Here is a 19153-nt window from a genome sequence, read left to right as displayed (position 1 = left end):
AAGAGAGTCATAGAATTATGTTATTTTTATTTTACTTAAGTGTACTGGTTATTTAGTATTAATTGTGTTTATTAAAAAATTTAAGGTCATACAGATTCAAATGGCCACAAAAATAATTTAGTAAAACACTAGGAAACACTTAATTTTAAGGAATATAACATAACTGGATTTTAAAAGAGTTGCTGAGTCTCTACCCTAGAGAAATTTAAAGAAACAGATAGATAAAAACCATGACCAATGACACCCAATCCTGCATCCCATCTCAGACATTAAGTGCCAGTTTGCATCTGATCTTTCTCCACCTACACACATGTGATGTTCCTGAATCTCAAACTCAGTGAGCCAGAAACTAAATTTATTATACTTCTCTTATAATCTTCTCTTCTGATTCTCATATTTGTTACTGACTCTATAACCTTCCCTGCAGTCTGGTTCCAAAAGTACCCTCCATCTCTCACCTACCCTGGATACCTGGCCACCCAGGCTTTGGGGCCTATGTAGAGCCTCGGCAATTTCAGCCACCTCTACCCCACTACCTTCACCCTTTCCCCCTCCAGGCTCACCCCCTCACTTCTCTACCTGAAGAGTCTTCTAAGAACTCCAGAACTTCCTCCTCACCAATCCCTGTAACAAATGAAGCTGTCACACTAATCCTTCTTAGAGCACAGCTCTCCTTCACTAGGCAAACAAATACTGACCATTATTTTAGTTTTCTATGGCTACTGTAACAAACTGCCACAAACTAAGGAGCTTAAAACACATATTTCTCCTACATTTGAGATCAAGAGTCTCAAATGAGTCTCATCGGACTAAAATCAAAGCCCTGGTAGCAGGGCTGCATTCCTTTCTGGAGGCTCTACAGAAGAATCTTCTTCCTGCTTGCATTTCTTGATTCATGGTCCTTTCACCCATCTTCAAAGCAAGCAACACTGGGCCAAGTCTCCTTGTGCCACCACTGTTCTAGTTCTCTTCTGCCTTCCTCTTCCAGATTGTGGGACACCTGTGATTACACTGAGCTCACCTGGATAATCTGGGATAATTTCCCTATTTTAGTCAACAAGTTTAATTCTATTTACAACAATAATTCCCTTTTGCCTGTAACCTAACATCTTCACAGGTGCTGGGAATTAGAACACAGCCATCGTTGAGATGCTCCTATTCTGCTGACCACAACCACCTAATACAACGCACCGAGGCAGGCGAAAGTTAGAAAAAAATGCAGACTTCGCTTTCAACAAGGTCATGTTAAGTCCTTTGATGCCAAGTGTTAATTGGCTCCCTGTTGCTAAGTCTAATCCACTTAGTCTTATATTAAATTAAAGGCTTCCATGATTTCAAAATAACTTCTGCAACATGGTCTTATACTACCTTCCTTGTAGCACCCTAAGACTGTACTCAAACCGCAGAACTCAGGAGCACCAAACACACCTAGTCTTATGTAATTTGCTCTATCCAGAGGCCCTTTCCATTCTCCTGTGCAAATTACTGTCGTCTCGTAAGACCCAGACCCAAAGCCACTTAGCTTCTCTTTATCTCTGCTTTCTCAGAAACCCACAATGCCCCTTCTGCCAAGTTGGCATATACAGAGGGGATAGAAGGGAACAAGTTTAGGCAGAGAAAGTTCTGGGTGCTACATACAGCTAGTTGGGTGACCTTGGACAAGCTATTTAAGTTTTAAACCTTGCTTTCAGGCAGCCCCGGTGGCGATCCTGGAGACCTGGGATCGAGTCCCACATCAGGCTCCCTGCATAAAGCCTGCTTCTCCCTCTGCCTGTGTCTCTGCCTCTTCCCTCTCTCTGTGTCTCTATGAATAAATAAAATCTTAAAAAAAATAAAAATAAACCTTGCTTTCATCATTTGTCAAGTGAAAATGCAGACCAAGTTATCTCAATTCTTTCCCACTTTTTTTTTTTTTTGAAGATTTACCTATTTTACAGAGAGAACATGTCGAGAGGGGGACAATCTTTTGGGCAGACTCCCTGCTGAGCACACAGCCCACCCCCAGGGCTCATGAGATCATGACCTGAGCAGAAACTGAGAGCTGGAGGCTCAGCTGACTAAGCCACCCTGGTGCCCCTCTTTCCCAGTTCTTTAATTTATTTTATTATTTTTTCTTTCCCAGTTCTTAAACTCTATGAAACTTATAGGACTTGTATCCACTTCTCTCCCTCCCCAAAGCCACTTTTCTGGTCATCTCAACTGGATTAATGCACTCCCTCCCAAAGGATCATCTCTGCCTCCAGTCTTGGACTGCTCCCTACCCAAAAGCATCCTTCATAGGTTACCCACCTCCTCACAACCAGTTAAAAGACCGCAGGAAAATGTCCAAACTCCTCTGTGTGGCCCCCCAGGGCCCACATGATCAGGCCTCTGCTTCCTCCTTTGGTTTTCCTCACTTTTTCAGTTCATCTCATGCTTCTCCAGTCCCCAGCCCCTTGCTCCTCTCCTCAGAGCCTCTGCTAGAATACTCTGCCTATTTCTTCTTTCCATGAGATTCCTGCTTATTCTCCAGGCAAACCTTTCCTGATCCTCCCCCTATGAATCAGGTGTCTTTCCTGTTTGTTCTCATGGCACCCTGTACTGAACTCACATAATCCCCATCACTGTAGTACTGATATCTGTTCACTTATCAGTATCCTCCCTGAGTCTAAATTCCACGTGGGTAGTCTGTGGCACAGACTGAGAGCTACTGCCTAATTTCCGTAGAGTAGCAGGACTTTTGGCTGCCGATGGCCAGAATCAACTGAGACATTTCCAGCTTCTCTTGCAGCTTAATGTAGCTACATGTCTAGTTCTGGCCAAGGAGACAAGCAAAGTATCTAGGGGCGGTTTCTGGGGACCTCCCCTAAGACAAGGTATGGATGATCCCTCTGCCCCATCTTTGTCTCTTCAGCCTGCTGGCTGGAAGACAGTGATATCATACTCCAAGCCTGATGCACAGTGAGCCAAAAGTGAACCTATGGAGGATTAAACCAGCCCTGGACCATCTCTGTAATCTTTTATGGGAGACAAACTTCTCCCTTATTTTGAGATCCCAATCTGGAGCCACTATTATTTTGAAATCTCCATCACTTACAGCCAAGCCTTACTGAAAAAGACATGGCCATTTCTGTAGTGCCAATAATTATGTTGACTCAAGTACATATCTCACCTCTTCCACTGGATTGTAATCTCTTTGCTAGTGGATGTACGGTCATGTGTCACAGCAGGATTTATGCTCCTTAGCCGAGGACAGCTGAGGGCAGCACACAAGAATCTCCAATGGTGAGTGTGAATGATAAATGAATTAATACCTATCTGTGTGACGCAGATAGGCTCTGTCCAACCTACACAGTCTATCTCAACCTGGAATCAATGCTGTGGCCAACCAAAATAAGGTTAAAAAAGTGTTGTCAGTTTCCATCACTTTTTTTTTAAGATTGTATTTATTTATTCATGAGAGACAGAGAGAAAGGGAGAGACTTAGAGGGAGAAGCAGGCTCTTCGCAGGGAGCCCAATGTGGGACTTGATCCCTGGACCTGGGATCATCCCCTTAGCTGAAGGCAGACATTCGACCGCTGAGCCACCTAGGCATTCCAGCTTCCATCATTATTTTACATGGAATAGCTGGATGCCAAAACACTGGCGCTTACTCCTTCCTTGGGCACAGTGCCACAAGTGTGGTCTATCAATAGTACATTCTCCTTGAATGTGCTACAAGGTAATATGCAAAAAAGCAAGGCTCTTTAAAATAATTACATGTGTCACCTTCGCTCCCGGGTAAGTGGGATGTCCAACAATTTGTATGGTCTGTACTGTTGCTCTTCTCCCTCAGCTTGGAGTAGGAAATGGTTAACATTACAGGCAGGGAGGCCAAGTTTCCCAGAGTCCCCTGCTAGAGTACTCATTTGTGAAGTATTATGTATTCTCAGGCTACTGAGGTATACTCATCTTCACATAGCCATTAGCACAGATTACTGAACTGATACTTGAAACCTACATCTTTAGAGACACGTTCATGTAAATAATTGCTAAATAGCTACCACACGATTGATGGTATATAGGTACCGAGGACACAAAGATAAACATGCCAAACTCTGAGCAGAGAGAAAAGGAAAGTGCTAGTCATTCTCACTTTAAGAATGGGGAAGCTGAGGCACACAAAGGTTAGGTATTAGAACCAAGGTTATATAAGCAGGAAGAGGTGAGAACATCTGATTCAATCAAAAGGATCAACGATTCTAGGGTGTGAGACTTGACTAATGAAGAACAGAGCTTTTTCTGCTACTAAATTTGTTTTGCTTTTGTGGGGTTTTTTTTGTTTTTTTGTTTTTTTGGGTTTTTTTGCTGGGAAGCAACTGGTGAGGAGGCATCCAAATACAGCCTGGACAGAGTAGAGATGGGAACAGACAAGGAACATTTGAAGAAATGAAGTCTGTGGTGTTTTCAGCGAGAAGTGCAGGCAGGAAAAAAGCAGGAAGTGAAGCTGGTTCAAGAATGGCCCTGAAGAGAAAATGAAGCTTTTAGGATGGAGTGAAATGATCCTATAACATGTCAGGATGCCATGGTGACAAGAGAGTAGGGACCAGACCACAGGAGAGCCAGGAAGGAGCCAGGGAGAAACCGTAGTTGTCCAGTTAGGATGATGGGAGGAGAAGGGGCCATGGAGAGGGACAGACAGGAACATGAAAGGACAAGACTTGCTGACTAACAGCTGGAACAGGGGACAGAAGGATATGGCTGATGGGAAGAAGGATCCGAATACCACGCTTGCAGGCATGGGCAAACTGGTGGATGGTGGGGCTCCTGACCATGCTGGCCAACAGGACAGAGAGGTTTGTGGGGCATTCAAGTGAACCTAGTTGATAAGAAGTTGAGTCTGGAGCTCAGAAGTGGATTAGAAATAAATGAGATGGAAACTGGGTAGATAGTCAAACCTATGGTCAAGTACATCACCCACTGAGACAGGTCTTCCCACAACACTTTGCAATTATTCATCTAAATCTTGAATTTTGGGAAGCCCTTTAAAAATATGCCAATCCCATTTCTCAAAAAAAAAAAAAATGATAAACTCAAGCATGAAGGTCTGTACCAAGGTTCAGTGAAAAGCAACTCTCTCACTATGCACCGCATTCAAAGGCATCTTCCTTTGGGGTCACTGAGCCCATTCCAAACCTACCACTCCTTGCCAAGTAAACAAAAAGGAGCTGCTCTGAAGAGGAAGCAAGTATAGTGTTTATAGCATTCTCCTGGGGACATAGAAGTCCTGAGATACTGTGTTTAAGGGGCACTTCGGAGAAACTCTGACCCCTGTTTTCACAGGGCAACCACTGTCTCCTTTACAAGCATGCTTCAAAAAAAACCAATGGCCAAAGCCCATCATGAACATCAAGATCTTTTGCATGCCTCTAACGGTTGCCTTAAAGACTAAGCTTAAAGACACTGAGAAATGCTTCATATTCCTAAACATCTAAGTCAGACTGCCAATTGCAAATAGCTGGAAGACAAACATTTAAGGGGCTTTTAAGCTTTTCTGCTATGGGCAGCTACTTGTAATTCTTATCTGATTGCAGTCTCTTAACTGATGTGATTACTTGAATATTCAAATTATCATGTTCTTCAAGCTAATTCATACAAATACACAAAGGCAACATCATAGCCTCAATTGAAATTAAAAGAGGATGGAAAAACATAATTAACAAAGATAGGTTATGCAATCCCCAGGAGAAGTCTTGGAAGATTTTAAACTCAAGCCTGTGTAACATAAATAAGGCATGTGACACGAGAACACATTTCTTTGTTTAAACTGAATCCAAACCCTCACATTTTACAAATGTTATTTGAGTATGGAGGTGAATGAGAAGGAAAGGCAGAGTTAAAATGTTTTTTTAAAAATTAAAAAAAAAAAAAAGTTTGCAGGGTGCACTTGGGTGGCTCAGTTGGCTAAGCTTCTGACTTTGGCTCAGGTCATAATCCCAGGATCCCGGGATGTGCCCTGCATTAGGCTCCCTGCTTAGCAGAGAACCTGCTTCTCCCTCTCTCTCTCTCTGCCCTTCCCCCTGCTCGTGTTCATTCTCTCTCTCTCTCTCTCTCTCTCAAAACAAAAAAAAAAAAAACCAAAAAAAAAAAAACAAAAAAAAAAAGTTTGATGTGATGGGCCATTTTTAAGAGATTACAAATCATTTATTCCTCTCTCCTACAGAGTGTGTGTCCAAAGCCAACAGTTACCACCTGGTCACAGACCATGTTAACAGGTAGGCCACTCTGAATTTTATGATTCTCTTATTTTAGAAATTGTGGAACCCATACACATCATAATGTTGTCAGATCTGATCCAAACCCAGAAAGAAAATGAAAAGGTTCAAGAGCCTAATAACCCCAAGAGAACTAAGGGTGGCGATAAATGTGTCTATCTTGAACCTGAACAGGTGGCCCTCAAGGAGGCCTGTGTCAGAATGACCTAGTAGATGTTTTCAAAATGCACATGACTTACACCTCCGTCCAAGGGAAATCAGACAAGCTGGAGACAGAGGCTCCCTAGAGGATTTGCGTGCCCTTCCCTCCCAGCCCACACCTCTCAGGTCTTATACAGCTTGTAAATCAAACCCAGCTGGAGCTAAGGCCAGGTGAGGAAACTGATGCTGGATGCCCGTGGCCAGTCACAGTCATCCAGCCTACTAGCAACTGAGCTTTTGCTTACAGGTTTTTTTTTTTTTTTTTACACCAATGATCATAGAGCTCTTCTGTTTCCGTGCTTCTGATTACACCAAAAAGAGAACGCTTAAGTGCAGAATTCTGAAAAAAAAGGACTTGGAGAAGAAACAAAAGGTTACTCTTTTAAGGGCCAATCATAAATGTTTTTCTATTAGCTTTCTTCGTTTAGTTATTGTCAAAAGTCCTATTGTGGTTATGCCGTCAATCTCTCAGAATGTAATGATGAGTAAGAAACTCAACTGTTTCCTCTAGTTCTATCTCTAGAGCTGCAAATGCAAAGATGACTACCTAGATCTCACAAGCTTACAGTGTAGCAAGGTGGCTAAGGGCTGACAATAGCCAGACTGCCTGGGTTTGAATCCTGGCTCTGCCACCCAGTGGCTGTGGAGCCTTGAACAAGTCACTTCACCTTTCTGTGCCTTAGTTTTCACATCTGTAAAATCAGGGTACCTACCTTGTGGAGTTTTGTGAAGCCAAAATTAATTAATATACGTAGAGCATTTTAGAAAAGTACCTAGTATGGCTACTGAATAGTTACAAATGGTACCACGGAATAGGCTCATTCTTTTTATAAGCTGCAAAGTTTTCTATTGCCCAGCTGTAATTTATTCTGAAGGACACTTACTCTATTGTATCTTACAATCTTTTGTTATTATAAACAATGTTTCAATGGACATCCTATACAATAGAGAGATCTTTTTACCCGATCATCAAAATCAGTTCCCTACTTAACTTTTGCATTTAATACTGATGGTTTGAATACCTTTCCAAAGTAGGCACAGGTATTAGCATCTAAAAGTTCTATCCACCCGTAAGTGGAAGAGTTGGAACCCCATCCAGATGGGTGGCTGCTAACCTCGAAGGCAGCCTCTTTAATCCACTTCCCACAGCATTGCTAACTTTTAAAAAGCATAGTAGATGCTCTTATAAACGTACCTCAGATCCACAGCAAATACTTAAAAGTTCCAAAAGAAGTAAAACTCAAATTTTCACAGAGGTATATATCAGTTAACATGGCAGATGGAGGGATCAACAACTTCTGTAAATATTAAAGTAATTTACTACTTCTGCCAAAGACTGAAGCAGAGGTACCCTGAACACTACCCCCTAGGGACATACACCACACTGCCAAACTCCCAGAGTAAATGAATAATTATCAAATTTGGCATCATGAGAACTATTCTTTGGGGAAAGAGAAATTCTTAACAATTACTCTGTGGTAGCATTTGCTATGCCAAGACAAGAGGAGAACAGGTAATCTGGCGTTCAGCATAACAGATACAATAAAGACCTGAATGGCCAATAAAGACCAACATGGCTTTAATGAGATCTTTTTAGTATGGGCTTATAAAGATTTGTTCTGACAGGGTGAAACTGTTGACAATGGGGACAAGAAAGGGCAAAGGTAGAACTTCATAGAGATGGAAACTGTAACCAGCATGTGCTAGTGGAGAGTGTCAACCTAGTAGAAGGATTATAGTTAGAAATCACAGGTGTTTCGAGAAAATGGTTATTCTCCTAACTAAAGAAAGCATGACAATACCAGCACTAAAAAAAATAAATAAATAAATAAAATAAAATTTTAAAGAAATGATTTCCTAAATCCCTGTCAGCAAAGACATCAAACAAAAGTACAAAAGTCTAATTTAATAAAGAAGGTTACACACCACTGTACTTCAAACAAATGACAGGGGCTAGGGAGGAGACAGGGTCCGAATTTAGTCTTTCAGAACACCCACCAAGTACCAATATTTTATATCCAGGAACCACATAATCCCTGGATATTCCAGGAATTATGGAAGTCAAAAAAAACTGTTCCCACTCAGGAAATATGCCAGCAGAAGCCCAGTGGGAACCAAACCGTTTGCTAAGGATAACATTTATGGGTTCAAATGAGGGTTGGGGATTTGTGTGGGTGAATGGGGGGTTTGACTACAAATACTCAAAATTAGGTCAGGTATCTTCCTAAACAATTCACTTTGTAGGCCAGAATATTTCTAGCCATTAAGCTTAACCTCTTAAAGACAAAACTGTAACTTCCACCATTAATTTTGACATCGCCTAAGACCTAAATGATTTCAACTTTCACTCTCTATCCCTAATCAAACAGAAACAAGGGATTTGCTCTTGGCCAAAGTGAAAATAAAAAACTTTAGTTCTGAAAGGGACTTGGGAATCACCTTCATCTTTTAAAGAAAAAGTGACCAATACCCAGAGTTGATGTTCTCATGGTTGGTGGCAAGTCAGAATAGAAAGCCATGGCAGCCAGGTTCTATACAAGAATGATGCCCCAGACTTAAACAGCTATGCCTTCCCATCTTCTCAGATTACTTCAGTTGCAATAAAGAACTACTATGCATATGCTTCACTATAATCCTGTATCATGAGGCATCACTGACTTTCTTATCTATTACATAAGCTGAGATAAGTTAGCTGATGGATGGAGCCCCAAAAGCCTTGCTTCTTACTTCTGGTTCTGCGAGCAACCAGCTGCATGAGCTTTACCAATAATGTATTTTTCATCTCTCACCAATGATACTTCATTAAAAGTTAGGAGGCATCCCAATTACAGTATTATTAAAATGTGGAAAAGTGCCTGCAGTGATTTTAAAATGCCACGGATTATAAACTACATCTCTACCAAGGTATGTTAAAATATTAAAAACTGTTGGAAAATAGAGGAAACGTGTAGTTGTAGAAAGGCAACAGCCCATGGGGGGGAGGGGTGTAAGGGGGTGGTGAATAGCAGTTTGTCCAGATACATATCTGGGCCGTTTGGATATTTCACCTAATTGCAAAGCTTCCTTCTTCTTTCTCTGTAACACTAAGTTTCTTCTACCACTTGGTCTTTTTTCTTTTTTATAAAGATTTACTTATTTATTTATTATTTATTTATGATAGACAGAGAGAGAGAAAGGCGGGGGGGCAGAGACACAGGAGGAGGGAGAAGCAGGCTCCATGCCGGGAGCCTGACGTGGGACTTGATCCTGGGACTCCAGGATCGCGCCCTGGGCCAAAGGCAGGCGCCAAACCGCTGAGCCACCCAGGGATCACCTACCACTTGGTCTTGAGTGTTCTTCGTCTTGTTGGCCCTCATATTCACTGGTCTCCAGGTCTCAGATCTTATCCTAGAGATAATCTTGTAGAATGTGTCTGTGCTCACAACTGTAGTTCCACATGGGGTTTTCTCACCGCTCTGGCCACATCCAATAGCCTCCCAACCCATCTCCACAGTCCGAGCCAATTCATCTTACACATTCTGCCAAGAGTCATATTCCTAGGGCACCATGTTCATAATGTACTCCTAGTTCAAAAGCTTCAGTGCTACCCTGTAACCTCAGGAGAGAAGGCAGGCTAGGGGCTCAAGATGATCTGGGCTGGAATGTTTTGTGCCCATGGCCAAGTGTCTAAACTTCTCTAAGCCTCCATTTCTTCATCTGTAAAGTGAGAATTCTCACAGTACTAATTAATAGCAATTGGGATAAATCCATATAAAGTGTTCACTGCAGGGTTTGACACATTAGAGCTTTGTAACAGACAGCTATTATCATCATCAATGATTTGCCTTTCTAACCTTTTCTTCCACTTCTGCACTATCAGCTTCAGTCAACTGGGCCTCCTTGCTTTTTTGCCCAAGGACTCCAGAGATGTTTGCTCTGCAAATTCCCTCTCTCCTGGAATGCCTTGCCTATTTATTTATCATAGACAGAGAGAGAGAGAGAGAGAGAGAGAGAGAGAGGCAGAGACACAGGCAGAGGAGAAGCAGGCTCCATGCCGGGAGCCTGATGTGGGACTCGATCCCGGGACTCCAGGATCGCGCCCTGGGCCAAAGGCAGGCGCCAAACCGCTGAGCCACCCAGGGATCCCTCAGGTGGTCATTTTTTTTTTTTTTTAAAGATTTATTTATTTATTTATTTATTTATTTATCATAGACAGAGAGAGAGAGAGAGGCAGAGACACAGGCAGAGGAGAAGCAGGCTCCATGCCGGGAGCCTGATGTGGGACTCGATCCCGGGACTCCAGGATCGCGCCCTGGGCCAAAGGCAGGCGCCAAACCGCTGAGCCACCCAGGGATCCCCTCAGGTGGTCATTTTTTTTTTTTTAAAGATTTATTTATTTATTTATCATAGACAGAGAGAGAGAGAGAGAGAGGCAGAGACACAGGCAGAGGGAGAAGCAGGCTCCATGCCGGGAGCCTGATGTGGGACTCGATCCCGGGACTCCAGGATCGCGCCCTGGGCCAAAGGCAGGCGCCAAACCGCTGAGCCACCCAGGGATCCCCTCAGGTGGTCATTTTAAGCCCATTTGAGTCAGGTGTTCTGTTTCCTGTACTGAAAACATCCTAACCAATCTTATAGTGGTAAGCGCTGATATGTCTAACATAGATAGTTCTGCCATACAAAGCTTTCCTAGAGTTACACAAGTCCTGGAGAAATCTACTTCTGACCCCCTTTTTAGTCCCCGGTATAGATTTAGCATAGGTATGAGAGGATTAAAATGTAAACGAACTCAAGAAGACTTTTGGAGTCAGAACTGTGTCATTCAACTTTTACATAACCTCTCTCAACACACATACAAACTACACATAACTGGCACATCAATGAATTAAAAAGGCACCTAGAAAAAATAAGGGAATAGATTTAAGGTAGATCTGAAAGATGACATATTGTTAATCTTAGACAAGTTAACTAGGTCATTTTTTTTTTTTTTAAGATTTTATTTATTCATGAGAGAGGCACAGAGAGAGGCAGAGGCAAAGGCAGAGGGAGAAGCAGATTCCCTGCAGGGAGCCCAATGTGGGACTTGATCCTGGGATCCTGGGACTCCAGGATCACGCCCTGAGCCAAAGGCTCAACCGCTGAGCCACCCTGGCATCCCAACTAGGTTAGATTTTTAATAGAGTTACATAAATGGCACATATCTGTCTGAAATAAAAATTTCTTAGGGGAAAGGAAGGATAATATGGCCAGATAAAAAAGTAAAGCTGTCACACTCTCTATCATCTACTTGGGCATCAAAGTTACCCAAAAGGAAGGAAAACAGTTTTGCCTTGATTTGTATAATTCATGTTGGAAATAAGACACTCACCTCTAGAAGCAGGTGGACAATCAATAACTATGCTAAAGAGTAAGAGAAAAGGTAAGGAAAGAAAGATCCTTGCTCACACTCAAAGATTAAGGTCTCTAACCAGGGCGGGCAGGAAAAAAAACGAGGCTCTGCTAGTCCCAGCGAATGAGATAACTTACCTCATTTTCAAAAGTGCCTTCATAGGGATACTGGAATTCTTGTCTGTGAAAACCTAAAGTTTTGAATATTTTCCCAGTCGTTTGAGATTCTTGCACTTTATTCTTGGCCACATCCTCTATATCTCACTTCCCCTTCCCCAGGAAGAAAAAATAAGGAAGCATTTACTAAACCAGTATTTGGAGGACTCCAAGCTGGGCTTTGATTTGTATCCTCTCCTGAAATCCTAAAAATTCTGCAACAGGAAACACCCATTTATATGTAAGGAAATTGAGTCAGGTGAACGAGGACAGCGTTTGAAGTTACAAGACACTTTTCTTGAAAAATCTGGCAAATTTTAGTATGCTTTCTACTTTCACTTTTCAGCAAAGTTCCACATTCTGTAAAATTAGCCATCTTGTAGCCATCAATAACATCTTCCTTTCAGTCTTCAGTTAGAAATGGAAGAGAAAAGAAAATGCAAAAGAGAACAAGAAAACCCTTGGTGAAGAAAAGTTATCATCTGGGCTAATAACCTAGAAGGGACACGAATGACCTTTCTCTTTCAAGTGCGGAGCTTTCCGGGAGAATCCCAGGCAGCATCTGAGCTGACTAAATAAAAAAAGTGATTCACTCCTAACCGAAGATGGAAAGTTAAAAGTGTTCGTCCACAGCCATGGAACACAAAACCGGCGACGTCGGCATCTGCAGATTCTGCACCAAATGCTGTGGGCCGAGATGTGCAAGTAAAACAAGTGCAAACCAACAGGTTATCTACCAAATAGGGGAACAAGTTACAAAATCCGGCAAGCAACAATTAGCTCTTCCGTACAACCCTAAAAAAGCACTTCCTTGCAACGGGTCCGTTATTAAAGAATTAAGATGTCACGCTTGCCGCAATCCCGCACCCCCACTCCACCCCCGCGGGCCCCTCTGGGTCCCCCAGCCCAGCCAGTAAGTCAAGGCACCGGATTCCTCCGTAGGGGACCCCCACCGGGGAGGAGTGGAGTGTGGAAGCGTCCTGTGTCTGGAGCCACAAAGTTGGCCCGATGCATTCTCCAAATTTGCAATCGCGAGCGGGGAGATGAGCTGAACTGGAGGCGTCGGAACGGGAAACCACCAACCAACCCCAGAAGTGCAAGAGCAAGGAACGGGTTGCAAGAGACAGTTTTAAAAGAACAACTCTTGCTCCGGGCACCCCCCGCCTCCCCCCTCTCGGACGCGGGCGGACAGAGGTGGCACAGAGGGGGCCAGTCCTGCAGGCGTGGACACTGCAGAAGGGCACTTTTCCTTACAAGTGGCCGCCGCCACGACCCCAGGGCTCCGCCGGCTCACAGCCGCTCCCGCGCCGCGCGCCTCCTCCCTCCCGCGCCGGGACTCCCCAAAGGGCCGCCCAGGTCGCCCTCGAGTCCCCGCCCACCCCCCCGCCCCCCCCGCCGCCCGCCCCCCGCTTCCCCGCCGGCCTCGTCCCTCCCCGAGCACCGCCGAGCTGCAGTCCTCTGGTTTTAATAAAACCCGAGTGGCCCTGGGCTAGCGGGCTTCCCTCCCGGAGGCAGGGGCGGGGAAAGGAGAGGCCGGAGGGTCCCCGCGCCGCCGGGCGGGGGCGCGGGCGGGCGGGCGCACGGGCGGGCGCGCCCCGGCTGAGGCTCTCGGAACTCCGCGAGCCAGCCCCGGGCCCTCCGGGGGCGCTTCCCGGCACCGCGCACCTCGCCCGCCAGGTCCTCGCGACAGGGCGGGCTCACCCGAGCCCGAGCCCACCCCCGCCGCCCGCGGTCCGGGCACGCCTGTGCCCCCGCCGCGCCTGTCACGGCGCACACCTGCCCGCCTGCCGCTTCCCCGCGCCCAGCAGGTGAGCCTGCGGCTCGGCGCCAGGTCCCGAGGCGCCCGCCGTCCGCGCCCGCCGTCCGCGCCCGCCGTCCGCGCCCGGGGAGCCAGGCGGGGCCCCGCCGCAGCCGCCGAGCTGCTCCGCCACGCGGGCGCGGCGCGGGCCGGCAGCCCCAGGTCCTCAGCGCGGCTCGCAGCCCTCGCTGCGCGGGTGTCATGGCCGAGCGGCGGCCCCGGGCGAAGTTTTCCGGAGCCGACGGCTTACCTCGTCGTCCGAGGGGCGGCGGCGGCCCTGGGGGAGCGGCGCGACGGCTGCACGGGCGACCGCGGCCGGCGGAGCCGAGGGGGATGCGAGAGCGAGGCTCCGGGAGCCACGGAGCGCCGCGCCGGGAAGAGGAAGGCGCCGGGTATCTACAAGCAGAACGTGGGCTGACCGTGACGTCACAATGGCGCGGCCAGCCAATCGGGGCGCGAGGGGCGAATCAAGCGCTATGATGTCATGCGGCCCCGGAGCCAATAGCGAGACAATAGAACTTTCGTGATTGTAAATTCCAGAGCCCGTGCCGCGGGGAGCCGAGGCCCGGGTTGGTGCCCTCGGCTTCACGTGTCTCCGGGCGGCCTTTTCCCCCCTTTCTTCCTAGCAAGCCTGCGTGGAACGCAGAGCCTGCGCATTCGCCGCGGTGGAGTCCCGGACACCCCGCGCTCGGCATCCCTGACAGCCGGGCCGGCAGGGCGCTGGGACGACGGCAGCTCGGCGGCTCGGCGGCGCGCTCCGGAGGCCTCGCCCTTAGGATTCTGAAGCGGGTCCACTTCTCCTTGATTTTTTTTTTTTTTTTTTAGCTTAAAGGGTTAAATACCTGCAGAGACCACCGGAGCGGAGGTCTGCAGTTGGACAGGATAAGGCAACGGCGAAAAGCACTCAAAATCGTTGTTAGAACTTAACTCCATTTGGATAGATTTACTGTGATTTTTTTTTTTCCTCCTAGGGATCCTTAGAGGTCACTACCAACTTCATTTCTACTCTAGAAATTATTCAACAGGCTTTTTATTATTATTATTATTATTTGTGATAGACACAGAGAGAGGCAGAGACACAGGCAGAGGGAGAAGCAGGCTCCATGCACCGGGAGCCCGACGTGGGACTCGATCCCGAGACCCCAGGATCGTGCCCTGGGCCAAAGGCAGGCGCCAAACTGCTGAGCCACCCCGGGATCCCCTCCACAGGCTTTTAAAAGGAGGAAAGGTGGTGAAGTAAGTGACGCCTCTTCAGCTAGACAAATGTAAGCACTCAGGACAGTGCTTTGTGCTCAAGGCACGAATAGACCCTTGCTGTTTTTCATTGGTATGTAAAACTCCGGGCCTTGATCATCCTAGTATCCCACACTTGCCCCATATCAAGCCCCAGAAATTAAGCCTTTCTCCTTGTGTCCTCTTACTACTCCAAGTAGGTTGAGCCAACATAGGCAACCATTTAATGTAGGTAAGTGTATTCTCAATGTAATGTTTATCATGTACCAGCTGTGTTCCAGGCACTTGGCCACTGCAGTAAGAATAAGGATGTACAAACTGTATACAAATTAGATAATTTAAACATACACAAATTGAGGTGACTTAAACATACACAAAATAGTCCATTGTCATTCAACTCCACAAACACTGAATGGCTTCAGTGTGTCAAATGCTGTACTAGATGTTAGAAAAAGAACCTCAAGGAACCCCTCTGCCTATAATAAAGTAATAATAAAGTAATAAAGTCGGGAAACAATTACCGTGCGGCAGTCAATGCTATAATGGAAACCGAGATAACACTGATTAAAAGATTTCTGATAAGGGGCATGTGAAAAGCATGTGCTAGAAGCATAGAAGAGTTTGGTGAAGGTATTTCCTTTATTTTTCATTCTTCTGTTAGCAGGCCAAGGCCAGAGTTGGTTCAGCTCTCTGTTAGTCTAGCCAAGTTCTGTCTTTCCCAGTTTTAAAAGTTTCAACTTTAACTTAGTATTCCAAAAATCTCAAGTTTTACAATACACTCAATTTTGTTGTGCTCACTTATCAGTAAAATGTTTTAAGCCTGTACTAGCAAAATATTTGTGTTTATTTTTAATTACGGACTTAAGTAACTGTCAAGTCATATAGTAATTATTTTTTCTCAAGGTAAAAGTAAATATAAAGTTGTAGTATTTTATGCATGTTGTTTCCTGATTGTACCATCTTTCTCAATCCATGAGATAGACGCTTGTACCCCCACTTTAAAGACCACTGCTCTAGGTTGTAAACTCCATTGGAGGGGAAACATGTTGAATTTTGCTGTTTATCCACAGATCTTAGTACAGTGCTTGGTATATAATAAGAGCTTGGTAAATATGTTTTGAATGAATGAATTCTTGTTCCTCCTGCCCATCATCCCCAGGTGCTTCCATTTTCTGTTCTAGAATTCTAACCCTCTGTCATATAGTGTCCCAGGACTATTGATTCCTCTTAATCCTAAGGTGTAAAGGCATGTTCTCTTTCTTCCTCTCCAGAGACTTAGGGTTCCGAATACATATATGATTTAGGGAGAATTCCCCCTACCCTCACCCCACAGCTCATCTTACACCCTACAGTGTAAACTATCATGACCACAGTACCAATTATTGTAGATTGCACCACTATCACAATCATGGATAAAGCTTTAAGGAAAGCAAGCAGTAAAACTGAAATGACTTCCCAACTTAAATATGGGTTGCTCTTTTTTTTTTTCCAAATAAACCAAAAGAATGCCTAGGATTCATTGCCAGGGTTCAAGAAAAGTGTTTTAGGGATGCCTGGGTGGCTCAGCAGTTGAGTGCCTTTGGCCCAGGGCGTGATCCCGGGGTCCTGGGATAGAGTCACACATCGGGTTCCCTACATGGTGCCTGCTTCTCTCTCTCTCTCTCTTTCTCTCTCTCTCTCTCTCTCATGAATAAATAAAATCTAAAAAAAAAAAAAAAAGAAAAGTGTTTTACTTAGTGTCAGAATCAGACTCTTGGCCAACCAGGTTCTTGACACTGTGCTAGAGCCATCCCAGTGCTTATAACCAACCTATCAAGAGTAACCCCAGGTAAGGTGCAGTAAAAACAAAACAAAACAAACCAAAACCTGTAACTCTTCCTTTTTCTTTACAACATCCATACAATAGTCCCTAAGAAGTGATTGTTGAGTTATTTTCATTACTTAGTACTTAAGTATTCCTTTTTATCTTTCTCCTTTTGCTTTTCTTTATTTTTAAATTCTGGTAGCATTCTTTCCTTCTGCTCTTAGTTTTCATCAATGGCCTGAAATCTCCTCCAACCACACATTTCCAAGCATATTAGAAAGTTACTTCAATATTGCTCTCGAGAAAGAAAGAATTTGACATCTTGGAAAATATGTTCCATTGTTATAGCATCTGTAGTTAAATTAAGAAATAAAATTAAGGGGTGCCTGGCTGGCTCAGTCAGTGGAACAGGCAACTCTTGATCTCAGGATTGTGAGTTTGAGCCCCACGTTGGGTATAGAGATTAATTAAAAATAAAATCTTTAAAAAAATACAATAGAAAGTTTCAATAGAATGTAATTCTGGTTAATGAGATTTGCTTTGGGACTCCTGGGTGGCTCAGCAATTGAGCGTCTGCCTTTGGCTCCAGGTGTGATCCTGGGGTCTGGGATCAAGTTCCGCATCAGGCTCCCTGTGAGGAGCCTGCTTCTCCCTCTGCCTCTCTCTCTCTCTCTTTCTCTGTGTATTTCATGAATAAATAAAATCTTTTTAAAAAAATGAGACTTGCTTCATTTCAGGATGAAACACTATATGTGCTTAGGAGATATTTGCACAATATAATGAAACCTGTTTTTTGAGGTAAGGAATAAGTCTGTGTTTGCCTCTGGACCTTTGAAAGTTGGCTAAAATACAGGACAAGCATAAGCTAGTTTATGCTAAGCATGTCACTACAAAGTCTCTGTTGGCTCCTACCTCCCCCCCCCCCCCCCTCCATGATCTTATTTTTTTCTTCTAATTTGTGTTTTCTATTATCTTGCTGCCAGGGGTTCCCATTGGTCTGGCTTGTCTTTGTTAGAGGCAGATAGATTAGAGGCAGTTTCCTTTCCTCCCCAGAACAAGGAGTCATTTCTACACTTCCATTGTTACTCAGCTGCTACTCCTCTTCATTGTACTGGGGTTTATCTCTATTCCTGTCCTTGAGTGTTTATCCTGATGGATGTGAACTACTTGAGGGCATTGCCCTTGCCTGGTCTACCATGTTGTTTTCCCAACGGCTAGTAGAACTTCTGGCAAATAGCTGATGCTCATAAATATCTGTTAAATGAATGAACAGCTTGAAATATTTCTGGATACTCTGGCTTTTCTTCTCCACTTCCTTTTATATACCCTTTAGTACCCCATCCAGGAGTGACTGGACAATGAAAGGGGTCTGTGTCCTCAGTCCTCTCTATATACATCTACTTCCTAGGTGCTATTATCACTCTCTTTCATAGCTTTGGATTCTATATATACTCTATTTACCCCCAAATGTATTTCTCCCAAATGTATTTTCCCCTGAAGTCTAGAATTATGTATATAACTGCCTATTTTTTAAAAGATGTATTTATTTATTCATGAGAGAGAGGCAGGCTCCTTCCCAGGGAGCCTGAGGTGGGACTCAGTACTCCCGGGATCACACCTTGAGCTGAAGGCAGATACTCAACCACTGAACCACCCAGGCATCCCTATAACTGCCTATTAAGAACTTCTCCTCTTAGATGTCTAAAAGGCAACTCAAACTGAAAATAATAAAAAGTGAATTCTTGATTTTCCCTCATATCCAGGGTCTTCCCCAGCTTTGTAAATGACAGTTCTACTCATTCAGTTTCTCAAGCCAAACATCTTAGAGTTATGTTTAGCTCCTCTCATCCTCTTACACATCCTACATCCTTGCACTAGCTAAATTCTGTCTCCTCAATCTTTGAAATATACCCCGATTCTTATTTTCGCCACAACTACTGGTTAACATAGCTGTTGCTCAGAATTTTCCAACAGCCCGGACCTCTAGTGCTTTTGTCACCCACAGTCTTCTCAATGGAGCAGCCCGATTGATACTCTTAAAACCAAAGCCAGATGATGTCACTTGTGTACTTAAACCATCAATCAACCTATCCTCTCAGTTAAGAGTAAAAAAACCCTTACAGTCGCTTATGAGGTCCTTCGTGACTCAGCATCAGTGTCTTCTACAGCTATTTTGTCTTCTACCCACAATCACCTCTTTAGCACTGGACTTGCCTCAGGGCCTTTATACTTACTCTTCCATCAGGCCTAGTATAATCTCACTTAGAAATCTACAAGACTTACACTTTTACTGCATTCTCTATAAATGTCATCGTCTTAGATCTTAAACTCTAAGTTTGCAACATCTCTCTCCCTGCCTC

General features: G+C 44.6%; 2 protein-coding genes across 2 annotated transcripts in view; both read right to left on the bottom strand.

Moving 5' to 3' along the window:
- ELOVL5 (ELOVL fatty acid elongase 5) overlaps window positions 1–14137 on the bottom strand; it is a 76199-nt gene extending 62062 nt beyond the window's left edge. The window contains exon 1 of the mRNA XM_041725599.1: window positions 14007–14137. The gene's annotated coding sequence lies outside the window, so the exon portion shown is untranslated. The remainder of the gene's footprint in view (window positions 1–14006) is intronic.
- On the bottom strand, window positions 11939–13974 carry LOC121473383 (translation initiation factor IF-2-like). Its single transcript, XM_041725738.1, has 2 exons — window positions 13213–13974; window positions 11939–12072 (listed from the first exon to the last, which is right to left on the bottom strand). The coding sequence occupies exon 1, from the start codon at window positions 13957–13959 to the stop codon at window positions 13423–13425; it is 537 nt and encodes a 178-aa protein (XP_041581672.1). The 5' UTR covers window positions 13960–13974; the 3' UTR covers window positions 11939–12072; window positions 13213–13422.
- Window positions 14138–19153: the final 5016 nt, after the last annotated feature.

Source organism: Vulpes lagopus, chromosome 1 (assembly GCF_018345385.1).
Source record: "Vulpes lagopus strain Blue_001 chromosome 1, ASM1834538v1, whole genome shotgun sequence".
Taxonomy (NCBI): Eukaryota; Metazoa; Chordata; class Mammalia; order Carnivora; family Canidae; genus Vulpes; species Vulpes lagopus.
This window is presented reverse-complemented; position numbering and strand designations above follow the sequence as displayed.